At 34.9% G+C, this 19,949-nt stretch overlaps 1 protein-coding gene across 1 annotated transcript; it reads right to left on the bottom strand.

Moving 5' to 3' along the window:
• Window positions 1-328: 328 nt before the first annotated feature.
• On the bottom strand, window positions 329-829 carry LOC131055893 (probable disease resistance protein At4g33300). The gene has a single exon (XM_057990212.2). It carries the CDS (start codon window positions 827-829, stop codon window positions 329-331), a length of 501 nt encoding a protein of 166 aa, XP_057846195.2.
• Window positions 830-19,949: the final 19,120 nt, after the last annotated feature.

Here is a 19,949-nt window from a genome sequence, read left to right as displayed (position 1 = left end):
TATAAAGAAGCGAACAAGGAGGCAGATCATAAAAGAGCCCCCTAAATTTGGCAAGAAGGCAGCTTGGGCAATCAACATAAATTAGCTGCGCAAAAAGGCAGCTTGGGCAATCTTTCAAACTCCGCTGTCAAACCAGAATAAACTCCAAATCAAGCTCGGCATTATCAGGAAATACCGCCATTTTCAGTAGAGGCATGGAGGATATGATCAGAGTTGAAGTGTGATGCTGATGGTGGACCTTAGCCTGAAGCTGAGAGATAAAACATTTAGCCTGCAGCCTGATTTCATCCTTGATAATACTCTCCATCTTTTAAACTATTCTTATAAGTTAATCATCAAGCCAATCCAAACTAAAGTGTGCTTCCACAATTTCAACTGTAAGCTCCGGTATAGAAATGTTCTTGGTCCTCATCCACTGCTTTCCAATCTTCTCATCACACACAACAAGCTTCAGGCAACTGAGTTCACAAACAGTTGTGGGTAACCTTCTCAAACAAGAACATTCCCTCATATCAAACTCCCTTAATTTCTTGAGTTGCCCTATTTCCTTTGGAAGTTGTTTCAAGCCCTCACATACTGAAATGTCCAGATATTCCAACTCTTCAAGCTTTCCAATTGATACTGGAAGCTCTTTCAGGCCTGGTAATGCCGATAGCCTTAATATTCTTAGATGGCTCATATTTCCAATATCATATGGTAAATTCTGCAGCAGATGGCAGTTGGTAATATACCATGACAGAGCATAGGGCATATTGCAGATCTCAAGAGGCAACTCTGCCAAATCACTGCTCTGGCAGTTGGTAATAGACCATGGCAGAGCATAGGGCATTAGGCCGAATACCTTAACATGCATGAGAATATGTCCTTTAACCTAAACCATGTAGCACGAGACCCCCATAATATAACACAAAGATTGAATTTTAGGTAATGCGACAAAGTTCTCTTGGTTTTGTTTCTAGAGGTGTCTTCTATACGATGATATTTAAAATTAAGAGGACAATTAGTTAAATTTAAATATATGGGTTTATGTTTGATATTTAAAGAGTACATTTCACTAATATGTAAACATGGTGCCTTTAGATTGTATTTGAGAATGCATTCGTTTAGCTTAGGAAGAAAGAGGAAGTATAAGATTTCTAAATATTTCTTTGCTGATAGAAATTTGTTTCTGTTTTTTCCTGCGTGCTTTATTATCTGTGCTCCATGATTCTTTGCTAATAACTTCTCCCCTGTTTGTTGTGTTTATGTTAAATTCTACATCGGGTTATCTGCATGTAGCACAGAGGTAGCATAGCAGAAATAAAAGGAATTTCTGCATGATTTCAAAACATTACATATAAACTTTGATAAAGCTTACAAATTTTGATAAAGCTTTTATAGATTTTATCTGAAAAAGATAAATGGTTTGTAATCAGCAGTTAATCCCATCCTGAATTTAGATAATTTTAGGGTTTGGATGTGGTTTTTTCCTTCTGTGTATGTTCATGAATATAATTTTATATCCAAAGTTTTTATGTCCTATTGGATTATTGTAAAAATTTGTGATTTCTTTGTGTAAATTTTCTTTAAAATCAATATATTTTCCTGACCCTACCTATTATCGACCAAAAAAAACACTATATATAAACAAAAGTTTGATTCGGTTTTCTGGAGAGGGGAAAATCTGTATGTAATGGCTTTTTGTTTGTTTGTTTTTGTGGTGTGAAAGAAAGGTTATGAGCTGCATGTGTTCAAAATGTTCCCCTGTTTTTGAATCAAGTTTTGTTTGTTTTTAAGCTTCCAATTTGATTACGATAGAGAGGTTAGCCCGCATGACAGGCAAAATACAATAAGAACACGGCTGGTATTTGCTAACTTTTCTCTTTTTATATGCATACCTAAAATCTTGACATAAGAAAAGAAAACCCAGAAATTACAATGACTTTTGAAATAAATGATTAGAACATTCAGAAAAATATGAAGAATTTAGAGGGGATATCACCTTCAACTTGGAGATCATTGCAGAGAGACAACGCGAGAGTGGTCTTCCCGCCACTTCCCATACCATTCACACCAACGACCGACACCTGGCTGTCGAACAAATACACTTTCATATCCTCAATACATCTCTCCAACCCCACATAAAACTGAGTCTTTTCAGAAACATTATCATCATTAGAGTATGTGCATCATCCACTGTTTCAGAACTGTGAATAAGTTTGGAACCCATTTATTAAAATTTCTACAATTGCTTATTTTCCTTCCAATTTGAAGCTTGCTGCTAATTGATAGATCTCGTCTTTCCAAAAGTATTGATTGTATGTACATATCTTCTTTATATAAAAAATTAGAAAGGTGATACAAAACGGCTGTGTTTATTCTGGTTTCAAAAAGGACCTTTCATACAGCCTGTTAGCGACAGGTTAGTCAATCGCAGTTGTTAATTGCAAAATCGACGGTGTAAAACGCTTGACTAACACGTGTGTTAGTCAATCCGTACTGTCGTTTTGGAGCCAGAATAGACGCATCCATAGAAAACTCGCCCAAGTTATTCCATCTACAATACCGTGGAAGCTGACTTTTCATTCGGTTTCTTTAATTCAATGTATGGAAGAGATTAATATAAAAAAAATAAAAAAATAAACAATAACTTTTGCTCAGGGTAATTATCATATTAACATATTTATTTTATACTCTTGATGATTTGAAAATAAAAAACTCACTAGTGAAATTTGCATTCTTTCTTACTTTATGTTTATTTTAAATAAAAAAATTCTCAATGATTTTTAGTGGATACTAGAAATGTAGATTGTGATTTTTTATAAGAAATGTTCTATCTTATTTCCTTTTATGATTTGTTCCTGTACATTTTAGGAGAATAACTTTAAAGAGGATTTTTATAATTTGTTCTTATCCATTTTAGGAGGAGATTTTTAAAGGAGATTTTTTGTAACAAGAAATGTCTTAGATATAATAAAGTGAGGATAAAGGGTGGAATGGTGTATTATGAAAGTAGTGGATAAGGGAATAAATAGTGCAAGAAAGGTATATTGTTTTATCTATTATTTTTTTATATATATTTAATAGGATTAAATATTTTTGTTCTTATCCATTTTAGGAGGAGATTTTTAAAGGAGATTTATTGTAACAAGAAATGTCTAAGATATAATAAAGTGAGGATAAAGGATGGAATGGTGTATAATGAAAGTAGTGGATAAGGGAATAAATAGTGCAAGAAAGGTATATTGTTTTATCTATTATTTTTTTTTATATATTTAATAGGATTAAATATTTTAAAGAGGTATTTTATTAAGATTTAAATATTCTTTTCTGTCATAGTTTTTAGTAAGATTTCTTAAATAAATTAGATATTTTTTTGATTTTGATAAGGAAGAATTTACGATGTTCATTCCAATCTATCAAGTAATTAATTTTATATTGAGCAATGATATCGATGGGTTGAAAGGGCATATTTATTATACAATTTATTTTTTTCAAACATGTATTTGAACTAGATTTGAAATATAATAAATTAATTGAAATTATACACTACAAACTTTGGTATTGAAGAGGATACTAAATTAGTTATGATAGAGGTTTGCAACTTGAAATATGAGGTCACATTGAAATTATCATATTGCAATAACTGTGCTCTGTAAATTTTTAAATTATGCATGAACCTTGATTAAGATTTTACTTGTAACCTTGGTCCTCATACTTGTAATCTTATCTTGAAAAGTACAACCTTAAATCTTATGTATGACCTTGAACCCTAAATCTTTAGGACTTCAATAACTATAGTTAATGATCTCTTATACATGCAACTATAAATGAAAAAAATGGTGGTGTTTAAAAGATCCCAAAATTGAATATTTGCTAATATAAGGGTATGAAAGTGATGAGTCCGTTTATGCCCTTATCAAACCTTGTTGATTGATTCAATGATTTTGTAAAGTGTTAGAAGAAAATCCAAGAGCATATACAACATATGTGTAAATAGATAATAATGGTGTAGTACAATGATGCACCAAGTGTTTGAGATTCCATATGATGACAAAAAAACAATAATGTGAAGTGAGGGTTGTCAAAATTCATAATTTGAGTTTTTTGTATAATTTAAATGATTGTTGCACAATAGATCTATTGGAATAGTTATGACACATTATATAATTACTAATTAATTGGGTCCTTTAATTACTTTTTCACTTAAGCTAATCTTAGGTTCTTTTTCCTTTTATTTAATTAGGCTAATAATAGCTTAATTTGTCTCATTCATTATGATTGTGACACTTGGCACTAGCTAATTTAATCTTGCATTAGGGATTTGCATCTAGGGTTTCATTCATTGTAATTGTATCTCCAATATTCTTGTGTGCAATTATATAGAATTCTCAAGTTTTTATAGAGAATATTATTTTTGCTTGATCTCTTTTGTGTGACAAGTGTTTTGCTTGTAGATGATTCTTGGCTTCCATGGTTGTATCATGAACTCCTACAAGACCATTATAGATGGCACAATAGAGCTATTATACATATTTGATTTATTTTAAATTTTTTAATTTTAGAGTGATAAATAATGATGTTAAGCAATTATTTACTTTATGAAATGACCTAGGAGTGACGTCCTTTTATATATGTCCTAGGCAAATAATTAGTTTTTTTTGGCACTGGAATTGAAAATAATGGTAGTTGGGATTGAGTCAACATGAAACCTTAATTAATTTTGAAAATGGACAAAAAAAGTCAAGGCCATCTACAACCATGAACTAGGTCAAGGTCATATCCATGATCATGGAATTGATAAAGGAAAAAATGATTTGAGAGAAGAATGTTTTGAACATAGGTAAGATGATGTTTAGAGTATGAATTTGAGTTTGAGGTTAGTGGAAGAGTCCAATCGGTTAAATAATGAGTTAGGTAAAAGTATTTAGAATACACATACAAAGTGGTATAAGAGATAAAAAGAAAATTTGCCAAGAATGCACTTTTCACCCTTAAGTTTTTTCCACTTTGGTGTGCATGAGCAAGCATATTGCGGTAAACAAAAAAATAGCAACTAGAAGAAAAATAATTTGAGAAATAATCTACAGCTCCAAATTATGAACTATGCATGAAAAAAGAAGAGGACAACAATGATATAGTCTTCACAAACTTCTTGTAATACTTTGATAGTTTGCAACAGATCCGGTTAAGAACCTCCACAAATCACTTCACTAACTCACTACACCAATTTTCTCATACCAAACCAACACTTTACCTTTGTTTGGTGATGGGGTGAGTGTGTGAAATAACAATATTGATAGAAAGCCCTATAGATTTGTAGAAATTGGAGGGAAACCCCAGAATGAGCCAATGGTACAGCATGGACCCTTTGTCATGAACACCATGCAAATAACTTCACAAACTTCTTGCAATACTCTGATAGTTTGCAATACATCCGATTAAGAACCTCTATAAATAACTTCATTAACTCACTACACCAATCTTCTCATACCAAACCAACACTTTACCTTTGTCACCTATCACTTCTACTCTCCTCTCATGCTCATTCCACTTTCATGATTTCACACACTCTTACTCACATATATACCTTAATACTTCATTCTTCAATAATTGAAAGAGATCATGTGTGTGTGTGTGTATAAATTTGGAAATACACAACAAGTCGGCCTCAAAAATATTTAACAAAAAAAATATTTTAATGACATGCTACAATCATCAGAGCAAAATATCAATATAGATTTTTAAATTTAGCTAGATCAGAAAAGAACATATCCATGAAATATTAACATTATGCCATAATGTCACAATTATTGGAGCACGAAATGGAACAACCAAGTCATAGCTAAGACCAAAGATTCTGGAGTGCACTAATCATGATCCAAGTCAACACCACACAATTCAAGACATGAAAACCAAAACACAAAATGAATGTTACCACCAATCAAATAAATTGGAGGAAACAAGAGCACACAAATCTACTCATCACAACATATTCAAACATACATTTGAACTATGGCATCTAGAGAACAGCTTGCGAAGTATATGAACAAATGTCACAACCAACACCAAAAACTCTCACATTCATATACTCATGTCCTCATCGGTCTAGAACAATAATCATCTCAAACACTACAACACCAACATCAACAACAACAATAACAACAACAACAATAGTAACAACAAGGATCTTCAATCTGTAACATGAATACCTATCTTCCATTGTGTTGCAACTTAGCATTTATAACCTCTTACATATCAATCCACATATACAACATTGCATATCAATCAAAAACATCTCGCATATCAATCATATATCAATCAAGAGCACCAGATTTGACATCAATGGAAACAAAAATTTCTCAACAAACCCTCCTTTTGTCATTGATGGAAAAGAACATATATCAAAACTTGCCATCACTCCCCCTCAGATAATGCTTCCAAGATTCAAGACTCAACACAAAATTTCTCCAATATACAATACTTCTCCCCCTTTGACATCAAGGGAAAAGGCAAGGGCAAAGGGTAACAACAAAAATGGGTTACCAAAACAAAAACTGTACTGCAAAGGAAAGAAAACTTCATTTACTCTTCTGAAAGACCCTCTTATACTTCTCCTTCAATTCCAGATAGAAAGACTTCCAAGAGTTCATTTCCAAATGGATACTTAAGCTCAAACTATCATTCTACATAATTATATCAACTACATCTGATAATGATCTGGGAATAAAGATGTTCTAACTAAGGTTCAACAATATGTTTTACTTTCAAGAATATACTTACCACATCTTCTTTCTGTTTCTAATAAAAAGTAAGATTTGATTGCAAACATTTTTTCTTCCTTCTCTTTGCACCATCAATATCACTGAAAAATGTCAAACACCTTACCCAAGGAACACAATTTAGATTCAACAAAGTCATTTTTTTCTTTGAAATGCTCCCCAACAACATGCCATTGGAAACGACATCTGTAAACTTTGCTTGCTTTTACCACACAAACTCTCATATTCTTTATTTCTTCAGATATTATATTCTAAGCATATATGCACTTCTTCTCCATGTCATTTTGAATATATTTTTTTAGCAATTGATACCTTAACAGACCACTTCATCTAATCTCTAAGCACATCACACAGGACATTTGATAAGGTGTCTACAGTACTGTCTAGAGAAATATAGTTTTGAACCAGATAAGCAATCATAATTTCCTCAATTTGATCCTAATCATAAGTGGGACACTCAATCCACAATTCACCAACCTTTTTCAATCCAACTTCTTCCTTAGAAAAACTTAGAATATTATCAACACTGCATGGATCATCTTCTTCATCCTTTCTTTCTTCAACAACATGCTCATCCTTAACCATAATTGACGGTTCTGGATTATCTAGAGAAATAACCTCATGCACAACCTCACTTTTTGCCTTCTTCATTAATCTCAAAGAGACATCACATTGTTCCTCTTTGAAATCTTACTACCAGAGGCACTTCCTTTAGGAGTATCGATAGAACTGGGAACCGAATCGGAGAACAACTTCTTTTGAAATTCCAAGAAGTATTCTCTGCATGCTAGATCTTTGCTTTCCAAACAAGCTAAATATCTTAAAATCTATTTTCCAACTAAAATGTTTGATTTCCATGTAATATTTTATTTTAGGGGCAAAGTGATTGTGAAATAAAGCATCAAACAAACAATCAAGGAGCCAAATCTGACAGGATAACCGTAGTCCTTAGTCATCAAGTAATATTTTCTGTTACTAATTGTGCTCTCAACAATTCACATAAATTAAATTTTTTATCTTCTCTTATCATCTGATGCGCAATGTATACAATAATAGCCAAAGTTGAACCTTCTAGATATTTATGAAATAGATCTTATAAGAAACTCCATAAGCAACTTACCTCACTATAGGGTTGGAAATAGTGTTAATTATGAGTGCCCATTGATCACCTGATATGTCGATTAGGATTTCAACCTCTTTATTTATGATCAATTTCTTTACCAGAAGAGGTCGATTATCACATAAACTAGTCACAACAAAAACAACTTCTTTCAAAATCAGATATGGCTTGTCCAAAATCATATGAGCATGCTCAATGCAATTCAAGATATATTTTATCATGTCTTCATCTTTGAACCAATGAAGCTCATTCCAAAGATCTAAACCCTTATGCCCTAAATATCTGATACTTTCATTTGATAGAGAATTTACCAATTTCCTAATTTTCTCATGATTGTATTAATCTAGACACAAATTATCAATTATCTAAATAGTCATTATCTTAGAATCCATAAGAAGAGATGTAAAAAATACCTTATGTATGACTCAAATTCTGAATCTCCTTCTTTCCTTTCTCTACCCTTTAATTTAATGAAATCCAGATGCTAAAATGATTGAAATATTGAAAATTTATCTCACTTGGAACACCTAGGATTTCATCGCCAAAACCATCTTATTAAAATGACATCAGCCATAACTTTACTCTTTTGGATGCACAATCTACCAAAACTTACATTGCCAGCAACATCAACAACAACTTGATTTGCCACTGTAGCGTCCTAAAATTGCGACACTTGCAATTTCGACTGCATTTCGGTCTTCACGATGGCGACGCAACACGCAACTTGAATGGAGACCCCGAAACTTGCTCACGACACCAAAAACTGTATTTTTCATGCACCCTGGCCTGAACCTCCTTGCACCCTGTTGTCCCGGGAGGTGGGACCAGAGCGCCCAGCGCCCTGGTCCCTCAGGACCAGGGTACCCGGCGCCCTGGTCCCCAGGACCATGGCGCCCAGCGCCCTGGTCCCTGGGTCCTATTTTGGGCCCGGTCTCCTAAGGAGATTGCGGGTCTTTTTGTTTGCAATTTGGAAATTATATTTCCTGGTCGGCCTAAGGTCGGGAAAATCAGTCTATCAGCCCTAATTGACAAGTATATAAACTACATTTTCCTCTCTCATTTGGAAGGATGAAAAAAAAGGTGAAAGCAAGATTCAAACATTCAAGCATTCAAGCAATTGATCATTTCAAGTCTCCATTCAAGGCTAAGTGTTGCATTCAAGTCAAGGATTCAACCATTGAAGAGGAGATCACATATCACTACATACTACATGCTACAATACAACAACATACAACATCTAAACCTTCGCACATAAGGATACAAACATCCTTAGAACAAGGTATTAGTACTTGTTTTACATTACAGTCATTTACATTTACAGCACTTGCTCATTTCTTGGTTAATTCCAAAACTGGGGTTTGACCTAAAGGCAAACCCCTAATCCCTAACCCCCCAATCGTCTTCACTTTTCTGTGTGTAGGTTGTAGGTACGCGACTGAGATTGAAGATCTGGAATCCTTGTGCAGAGACGAACAGATCCCCCTTCGTTTCACGGATTTTTCGGAGGACCGTGGCGCTGGGTGCCATCGTCCCGACAACTTTTGCTCAAATTTGCAAGACAGCGCCGTATCGACATTCTACTGCTAATTCCAGGTCCGCAGCTTCATCCTATAACCTAAACTCAGTTTATAAGCGAATCTTTATGACTTTCTATGCATTCCTAGCTTAATTTCCTTAATCAACATTCTTTACAAAAGAGGGTAGCCTTGCTTTCCTAACCCTTGAAATTCATTTAGCATCCAATCTTACATTGTGTGGGATTGGATCTTATGAGTTTCAACTCCTCTTTTGAATGTAAAGTATCTCCCTTAAGTGAAAAACCATCGAATCCTAGCGAACCTCCCTTCTCTCTCCTTGGAGTTGGAAGAGGGGAGAGCAACTAGGGTTCGATCGCGATTTTTCCACTTTACATTTTGGTGAACCCGACGTGAACATCCTTTCTGATTTTTCATGCTTAGATCTAAAAATTGATTACATTTCCATGTTTGATCTTTTGCAAAATTTTAGAGGTTAATTGCATAAAAACCCTAAATTTTCTTTTTGAAAATTGAACTTGTGAAATGCTTAATTGTTAATGTTTGTTTCAGATCTGCCCTTCTATTACAAATTATCAATTCATATCTGTGCTTTAATTTTGAAAATTAAGTGGTTAAGTGTCAAAACCCTAATTTTTGAAACCTTCTTGATTCAACCTTTGTCCGACAATTTCACTGATCAAAACATCTCCAAATCAGCTGTAACTTTGGATTCCGCAATAAAATCACAATATCTTTCATCCCTGAAAATTTGGAAAAAAGTTGCGAGGACCGTGTGCACTCCGAGCGCCATCGTCCCCGACATTTTTTCCGAAATTTTGGGAGCAAGATCTTACTGTATTTTCCTGCTAAAATCCAAAATTTTGGCTGATTTTATCAATTATAACACTTTCAAAATTACAGTCAAAGTTGGTCTTGTGATTGCTTGGTCTAGGGCTCCTAATCATTCAAAAATCATCGAAATTGAAATTTTGTGTCAAAATTGTGTACTTACTGTCCTAAATTTTAAAAGTGTGTTTGCATTCATTCGAAATTTCAGTGCTTTATTCAAATTCTTGCATTTTGTGACTTTTGAAATTAAGTGCTTAATTACAACAACTTTGATTTCCGCCTTCAAAATTGAATTTTGCGTGAAATTGAGTCAATTTTTAAATTTTAAAATTTGCATTGCTTTTGACATTCCCTCTAAAATCATAAAATTCAAAATTTCAATTTCCCTCTCTTTTTCAAAATTCAAAATTTTGCATTTTTCGACAATCTGGGTAGGGTTCAATTTTGAGATTGCAACTTTAATTTGGCCTATCTACAAATCGTAAAACCCCTCAATTTTTTCAGATTAGCTCTAAAATCATCATACCTTTCATCCCTGCAAATTTTGAAAAAAGTTGCAAAGACCGTGTTGCACTCCGAGCGCCACGGTCCCGAACTTTTTTTCTGAAATTTCGGGAGACTGTCGTGATTGCACTTAATAGCTTAAATCTGGAAGATTGGCTGATTTTACTGAAAATTGCTATCTCTAAATTCAAAATTTTCTCTCTCTCCCTAGTGCATGAGTTTTACAACAATAAGCCCTACTTACACTATTCCCGTTAGACGAAGCCGTAGAATTAAGTCTTTCCGAGGTTTAACTACCGAGGAGATGGAACCTAATTTGAATAGCCTTTTTAACGAGGACATGGGTAATTCCTCTAATCTTCCTAATGATGAAGAAGCTCTCCATGAGGTTTCTGTTGAACAACTTTCGAAATTGGATAACCAATTTGACGATTTTCACCAATGGATGTCTCATGAGTATCCCGATAGTCAAGCTCTTCCTTTAATTGAGGGTTTAAAACGCATGCTTCAAAGTGATAAGAATGGAATTGATATCTTGTGCAGAATTGCACACATTGTGGATTCGAATGTGATGCCTATGAAGAGTTGTGCTGAAACTTTAGGTTATACACAACCTCCTACACAAGTCAATCATTCTATTCCTTTGACAACTCCTATTGCTAGCATATCTACCTTTACATCAAACATAATGGCTACTTCTATACAAGACATTCCTCCTGTGATCACTAGTCATGGGGGCAATCCTCCTTCTTCAGTTAACCCTATTCCTTCATTCAATCTGACTTCATTCATTCCTCCAATGAGTGTTCCTATTACATCTTCACAAATGAACATGATGCAAGGGGGCAATTCATTTAACCATTCCATTCCTCCTTGTAGTGTTCCTCCTATCCAATCATCCCCTATGGTTGACTATCATAGGGTCCCACCACCTTACTCTTTACCTTGTTTCAATAACATAACACCTCCATCTCAATCTAACACATCTAATATGAATTCTTCGACTGAAGCTACCATTAATAATCTTGCACAAACTGTCTCTTCTTTACAGCAACAAATTGCCTCTATGAATCAATCTAAGTTTAGTGTGCCTACATTTGATGTTGCGAGCCCACTTTCTCTTGACATTGTTCGAGCTATTCCCCCTAAACATGTTGAAATCCTGCATTTGGAGCTTTATAATGGTAAAGGAGATCCTCTAACACATGTTAAGACTTTTCAAACAATTTGTACTGATTTTGCTTATGACCCAAGGTTGCTTGCGAAACTGTTTACTAGAACATTAAGAGACAAAGCCCTACAATGGTATTGCTCATTGCCTTCTTATTCTATTACTTCTTTTGAACAACTTGCAAATGCTTTCATTCAACAATTTCAAAACAATATAAGTCCTAAAGTTACTTTGATTGATTTAATGCATTGTAAACAAGGTGTTAAAGAAAAAGTGACTGATTTCATTGGTAGATATAAGCATTTGTATGCTCAAATTTCTTTTCCAGTGCCTGATAATGATGTTCAAAGAATCTTTATTTCTAATTTGCAAAAAGATATTCGAGACAAACTTCTGTTTTCTGAGTTTACTTCTTTCCAACAGTTGTGTGCCACTCTTCACAATTATCAACTGATTGTGAGTCAAATGGAACAATCACATCCTATGGCTCCGAGTGATAAGGGTGATAGCAGTCAACAACTATTTGGGAAGATTAGACCGAACAGAGATTCCATCAAATTCAATGAAAACATCATCAACAACAATGTGAATGCAGCATCAGGTGTGCCTCCTATTTCTAAATTTTTCAAGAAAGAAAGAAAGTATACTCCTTTGAATGAATCATTGCATGGTATTATGAATAAGTTATTGGAACAAAATGTGCTTACTCTTCCTCCTATAAGGCAAATTGATCCTGCAAAGATTACTTCACCTTATTTTGATCATAAAGCTTTTTGTCACTTTCATCGTCAGCCTGGTCATGATACTGAAAAATGTTTTTCTTTAAAGGGTAAAATTCAGGATTTGATTGATAATAATACTATTTCTATTTCTGGAATGAATGATAAAGGCAACACATCTGTAGCTCCTCCTAACCAAAATCTTCAGATTTTTACTGATCCATTACCTTCTCATACTTCTCATACTTCTAATGCGATTGAGGCTAATGATTCCTCTCTCTCATCTGATGGTCTTGTGTCTATGACTCCGAATGTGATTAACTTTGTAGAGCAGCAAGAAATCCCTAAAGAACCTTCCATCACATTTGATTCTAGTGAAACCATTAGAGCACCTGATGGTCCTTTATACATAGTTGCAAAAGTCAAGAATACACCTTGCAGTGGAGTGCTTATTGATCCTTCGTGCATGGTTAATATTATTACTGAAGAATTTCTTTTTACTTTGCAATTGAATCAAGTAATCTATGACAAAACAGATGTGGTTGTGAAATTATTTGATGCATTTTCTTCTCCTGCAATTGGTTCTATTACATTGCCTATTGAGGTCCATAACAAATCCCTTGAGGTGAACTTTGCTATTATTCCATCTTCCGAACAATTTCGTGTGAAGCTTGGCTATCCTTGGCTATCTTCCATGAAAGCTATTGCTTCTCCTATTCATAAGTGTTTGAAATTTCCCCATAATGGTGAAGTTGTTATAGTCAATCATAGTTTCTTTAAACCAGCTGAAAGAACTTCTAGTGTTCCTATTGATTACTTTTGGCCTAAACAATTCCAGTCTCTTCCTCCGCGAAGTGATCATCTTTTTAAATCTTATTAAAAGTGGAAAACAGATATGATCCTATCTCTAAGTGAACCTAGAACACCTAAACTTGACATTCCTATCATTCTTGAGAAGGAAGTTCTTCCTTTGAAAGATAAAACTAATGTCTTTTCTCAAGAAGATTCCCAACCTATCCCCATGGATGTGACTATGTCTATGCTGAATAAACCTTCTAAAAGTAGACCTATCCCTCCTCGTCATGATGGACTTGGTCTTCTTCCTAAACCAAAAATTCCTCCTTTATATGGAGCAGTTCCTCCTCCTGCCTTTTATAGAGAAAAGAGACCTTCTTCTTCTCCTATTATCCAGCCTAAGAGACCACAACCTAAACACCCAAGTAATAAGGATGAGAACATTCCTCCTCCTCAATCTTCCACACTTCCTACTAAGACTAGACGAAATCGTTCTGCACGTGAATGCCGAAGAAAGCGTCGTCTTAGGGCTCAAGCAGCTGCTTCTCAAACTTTACAATCTCCAAAAACACCTTCAACAAGCATTATTCCATTTTCTCTTCAACCGGATATTGAGCCTAAATCTCCTAAACATAAGATGCATGATGGTCTTGATCCTGTGCGAGTTAAAGATCCTATTTTTATAAATCTTGATGATGATATGGATGAAAATGTTATTCATGATGAAAATGTTACTCCTCTTGCTTCTGATAGTGAATATGAACTTGTTGATGTTGATAACCATTTATCTAATGAATTTTCTAAAGCACTTATCCTAGCTCCTAGACAAGAACAACGTGGCTTGGAACATGAACATAGCCCTTGTTTGGATCTTGTGATAGCTCCATTTGCTGTGTTAGATGTTCCTCCTCTAGCGTGTTCCCTGCCTTCCCGAAACATTGATCAGCAAGATCGGGGGGTAGATGACATGCTAGACTAGTTACATTAGCATAGTGGATTCTCACCCCTTCTCTTTTGTTACTTCTTCTATATGTTATTCTCATTCTTCTATTTGTCGTCCTTAGTGTTGTCTACTTGAGGACGATGCAAAGCACTGAGATCTCTTTGGTCTCTCTCATGTTGACTCAAAAGACACATGTGTTCCCTTCTTCTAAGTGACCTTCCTTGATTGGGGAATGAAGAACAATTATGCATACATACATATGATATATATATAAATGACTTATCATACAGCATACTGACCCCGAGGAAAGCGAAGTCACCTCGTGCTTTGTGTTTGTGTTTATTATCCTTGGGTTTATCTCACACTTGGGGGCTAAATCTTTGCGATAACGTGCTCCTTTTCCTTCTCATTCCTTATGTGTATCACTACGTTAAAACAATCACCCCCGTTGAGGCGTGTGCGATCGCTTTAACGTAGGGGGGCATACACCCTGTCTATCCCTTCAAGATACTTGAAAATTTCTTGGCGAACTTAGCTTCGCCTTGAAAATTTTTGGTATTTCTTTTTGCATGACTCATAGTGAGGGAACCTTACTACTGACAGTCATGGTTCTCCCTCGGGATCTTCCCTTTTACTTTGTCAATCGAAGTTGTAAGATCCTTAGTCCACTGGGGGCTTGGTGTATCTTGCCTCCTTGACGTGGTGAAAGTCTTTCAATGTTGTTTCCTTGTACTTTACCGGAAGTATGAACACACATACTCCCGCTAAAGTGGGGGCTAAATGTAGCATCCTAAAATTGTGACACTTGCAATTTCGACTGCATTTCAGTCTTCACGATGGCGACGCAACACGCAACCTGAATGGAGACCCCGAAACTTGCTCACGACACCAAAAACTGCATTTTTCATGCACCCTGGCCTGAACCTCCTTGCACCCTGCTGTCCCGGGAGGTGGGACCAGCGCGCCCAGTGCCCTGGTCCCTGGGTCCTATTTTGGGCCCGGTCTCCTAAGGAGATTGCGGGTCTTTTTGTTTGCAATTTGGAAATTATATTTCTTGGTCGGCCTAAGGTCGGGAAAATCAGTCTATCAGCCCTAATTGACAAGTATATAAACTACATTTTCCTCTCTCATTTGGATGGATGAAAAAAAAGGTGAAAGCAAGATTCAAACATTCAAGCATTCAAGCATTCAAGCAATTGATCATTTCAAGTCTCCATTCAAGGCTAAGTGTTGCATTAAGTCAAGGATTCAACCATTGAAGAGGAGATCACATATCACTACATACTACATGCTACAATACAACAACATACAACATCTAAACCTTCGCACATAAGGATACAAACATCCTTAGAACAAGGTATTAGTACTTGTTTTACATTACAGTCATTTACATTTACAGCACTTGCTCATTTCTTGGTTAATTCCAAAACTGGGGTTTGACCTAAAGGCAAACCCCTAATCCCTAACCCCCCAATTGTCTTCGCTTTTCTGTGTGTAGGTTGCAGGTACGCGGCTGAGATTGAAGATCTGGAATCCTTGTGTAGAGACGAACAGATCCCCCTTCGTTTCGCGGATTTTTCGGACCACCGTGGTGCCGGGCGCCATCGTCCCAACAACTTTTGCTCAAATTTGCAGGACAGCGCCGTATCGACATTCTACTGCTAATTCCAGGTCCGCAGCTTCATCCTATAACCTAAACTCAGTTTATAAGCGAATCTTTATGACTTTCTATGCATTCCTAGCTTAATTTCCTTAATCAACATTCTTTACAAAAGAGGGTAGCCTTGCTTTCCTAACCCTTGAAATTCATTTAGCATCCAATCTTACATTGTGTGGGATTGGATCTTATGAGTTTCAACCCCTCTTTTGAATGTAAAGTATCTCCCTTAAGTGAAAAACCATCGAATCCTAGCGAACCTCCCTTCTCTCTCCTTGGAGTTGGAAGAGGGGAGAGCAACTAGGGTTCGATCGTGATTTTTCCGCTTTACAGCCACAAGCATTCCCTTCTCATAGGTGGGACAAGTATATTTTTCATTAAATCCACCCTTGAGTATTAATTGTACTGGACTAGTTTTCGAAGGAAGAGGCACCCACACTGGATATAGGTGCAGAGGGCTCAATAGACTCCTTATTTTTGCATACCATGACATTCCTTTTATTTTTCAGATCCTTTTCATTCTTGCAATTGTTAGCAAAATGTCCATATGTGTTGCAATTAAAGCTCTTTACCTTCTCATGTCTCAAATTCATTAGATTTCCTTTGAATCTTCACTAATTAGATTTATGACCAAATTTATGACATGTGTGACATTGACCTTGGAAAAATGCATTCACTTGTGATCTATTTATTCTATTCACAAATGACCTATAGCTTTTGTTATTGACTTGACTATTGCAGTTGTTAGCCTTACGTTTAGATTTTCCATATCTAAAGCATTGAATATCCCAATTCACATTTCTTTTGTAATTAATAGCTTTATGTCCAAAATACTTGCATTGAAATCAATAGCCATTAAATGATGGATACCTTTGAGCATTAGGTTGCGAAATCGGAGGTCTATATGAAGTAGATCTAGGAGTTTGAACTTTGTTTGCACCCTCAGTTTTCTTTTCAATCTCCATCTTCTCCTTCTCTTTACCTTTGTCTTTTGAATAATCAATAGTGAATCCTAATCCTTCCTTATCCTTGTGTTCTTTCTATATTGGCAGAAGTTGGTCCAATAATGCACAACTTTCACAAACTTTAGATTTTCCAATTTTAGCTTCAACAATTCTTATTCTAACTTCCCATTTTCTTCATACTTTAGATTAATTGCATTCTTTATACTTTCTTTCGCCTTCCTTCTTTCTTCTATCTACAATTTTTCAGGTTTACAATAGTCTCATTTGCTTGCTTCAATTCCTTAATAACTTCTTTATGCATTGTTTTGAACTTTCAGGTTTGTTCTCTCAGCTTCTGCATGCATTCACTTGCTACCTTCACAATTTATTTCAATTATTCATTCTTAGATTCCACACTTTCAAGATCTTTAAGGGTTGTCTTCAGTTCTTCATCCAGTTGATATTCTCCATTCATTTCCATAGGAGCCATCTATTCAAATCAAGATCTCCCTCAAGTGGTTAAGCTATAAGCAAGGGACCAAGCTCTGATACCAATTATTGAACAAACCAAAATACTGAGAGGGGGAGTGAATCAGTATTCCACTCAAATTCTAAAATTAAAATAGTTAATATGTTGATCTTAATGTAATCTTAATTATCCTTGAAAACATAGAAATGAATTTCACCACAAAACCACAAAAGGGACACCAAATATTTTTATACGTGGAAAACTAAAAGAAGGAAAAACCACAGAGAGGGTTAACTCTCAAGATAATATAACTAATTATATGAGGTTACAAAACAGGTTCATTGGTGGAGGGCTCATTTCCCAGAGACCTTACTACTCAAATAAAATCGGTTTACAGACGAAAAGGCTTACCACAAAAAAAGAGTGAACTTAGAAAATTACATCTACATATGCATGAAAATAATTCCAGTAAAATATTTGACAACACACTATTTGCTTGCAACATATCCGGTTAAGAACCTCTAAAAATCACTTAACAAACTTCCTGCAATACTCTGATAGTTTGCAATAAATCCAATTAAGAACCTCTGCAAATCACTTCACCAACTCACTGTAATAATCTGCTCATACTGAACCAATACTTTACCTTTGTTGCATACTACTTCTACTCTTCACTCATCCTCATTCTGTTTTCATGCTTTCACACACTCTTACTCACACATATACCCTCATACTTCATTCTTCAACAACCAAAAGAGATCATGTGTGTGTGTGTGTCAATTTGGAAATATACAACAAGTCATTCTCAGAGATATTTAACATAAAGAACATTTTAATGACACTACAATCACTAGAGTAAAATATCAATATAGATCTTCAAATTTAGATAGATCAAAAAAGAACATATCCATGAAATCTCAACATGCTACCATAGTGCCACAATTACCGGATCACAAAATGGAACAAATGAATCATAGCTAAGACCAAAGATTCTAGAGCACACTAATCACGATCCAAGTCAGCATCACATGATTCAAGAAGTGAAAACCAAAACACCAAATGAAAATTACCAACAATTAAATAAACTCGAGCAAACCAGAGCACAAAACTCTACTCAGCACAACATATCTAAACATACAACTGAACTATGACATCTGAAGAACAAATTTTGAAGCATATAAACAAATGTCACAACCAACCCCAAAAACTCTCACATTCATATACTCATGTCCTCATGGTTCTGGAACAATAATAATCTCAAACACTGTGACAACAACATCAACAACAATAATAGCAACAACAAAAATAACAACAACAAGGACCTTCAATCTGTAAAGTATGCATATCTATCTTCCATTGTATTGCAACTCAACATATATAACCTCTTACATATCAATCTATATATACAACATCGTATATCAATCAACAACATCTCAAATATCAACTTGGACCAATTTGGAGCACCAAATTTGACGTCAATGATAATAACAATCTCTCAATAGCTATCACATAGGTTAATATGATAATGCTTTATTGAGTAGGCTTCTATTGGTTGTACCAAATTGTAGAGATTTAATGCAAGTATAGGATTTTGGTTGTATTGATGAAGAGATGAAACTTAGATATGCAATTTTTTAGACTACCAACGAGAGATATCATTATCACCCTACCAGATGTGCACAACATCCTTTAACTATTATTGTGAGGGTGATAAGTAGTAGTGGTGAAGTAGAGGCCTATGAAGTATGTATGAGTTACGTAGATGTATGCACTACATTGACATTTTATTGAGGATGATACAAACTATAAATATTTACAATGGATGGAGTAGGAGAGGACAACCATTTCCTTGGTGTGATTTGTTATGATTGTGACCTTGGTCATGCATGTTACAATGGATGATTGTAGTATCCATTTGCATGGGGGCTTATCCACGCTATTATAGATATGAAAGAGTGATACATTATAAATTTGTTTAGGGGAAGATTATGCTAGCACACCTATACCGCACGACCTTGTATTTAAGGTGTTTGTTGAAGCATATGGCTTGGACTTATATTATTCTACAATTGTGTGAATTACAGTATATTAGGTGCACTCAAATAGTTAAATATTCCACCATGATTGTAGGTGGTGAGACATAAACACATGCCTATTGGTTTTGTAGGTCACATAATATTTGAGATTCGATTTAATGACAAGCATTTGACTATGACAACAATTGATATATAACCAAGAGAAAGAGGATGCTTAATTTTTTTATATATTGAGTCCTTGGATGGAATCAAAATTTTGCCACCATTTTCACATTATCATTATGAAATGAATGAAAATAGGAAAACAACTCTTGAAGAGGAAATCTGAGGAAGATTATCTCAAATATTGAAAATACAATAATTTTATTTGCTCTATACATCATTAAACATAATTCTTCTATTAAAATTTAATTACTCTTTAAATATAAATCATATTATATTTGTGGATAAATATGAAATCTCAT

This window comes from Cryptomeria japonica, chromosome 4 (genome assembly GCF_030272615.1).
Source record: "Cryptomeria japonica chromosome 4, Sugi_1.0, whole genome shotgun sequence".
NCBI classification, from domain to species: Eukaryota; Viridiplantae; Streptophyta; class Pinopsida; order Cupressales; family Cupressaceae; genus Cryptomeria; species Cryptomeria japonica.
This window is presented reverse-complemented; position numbering and strand designations above follow the sequence as displayed.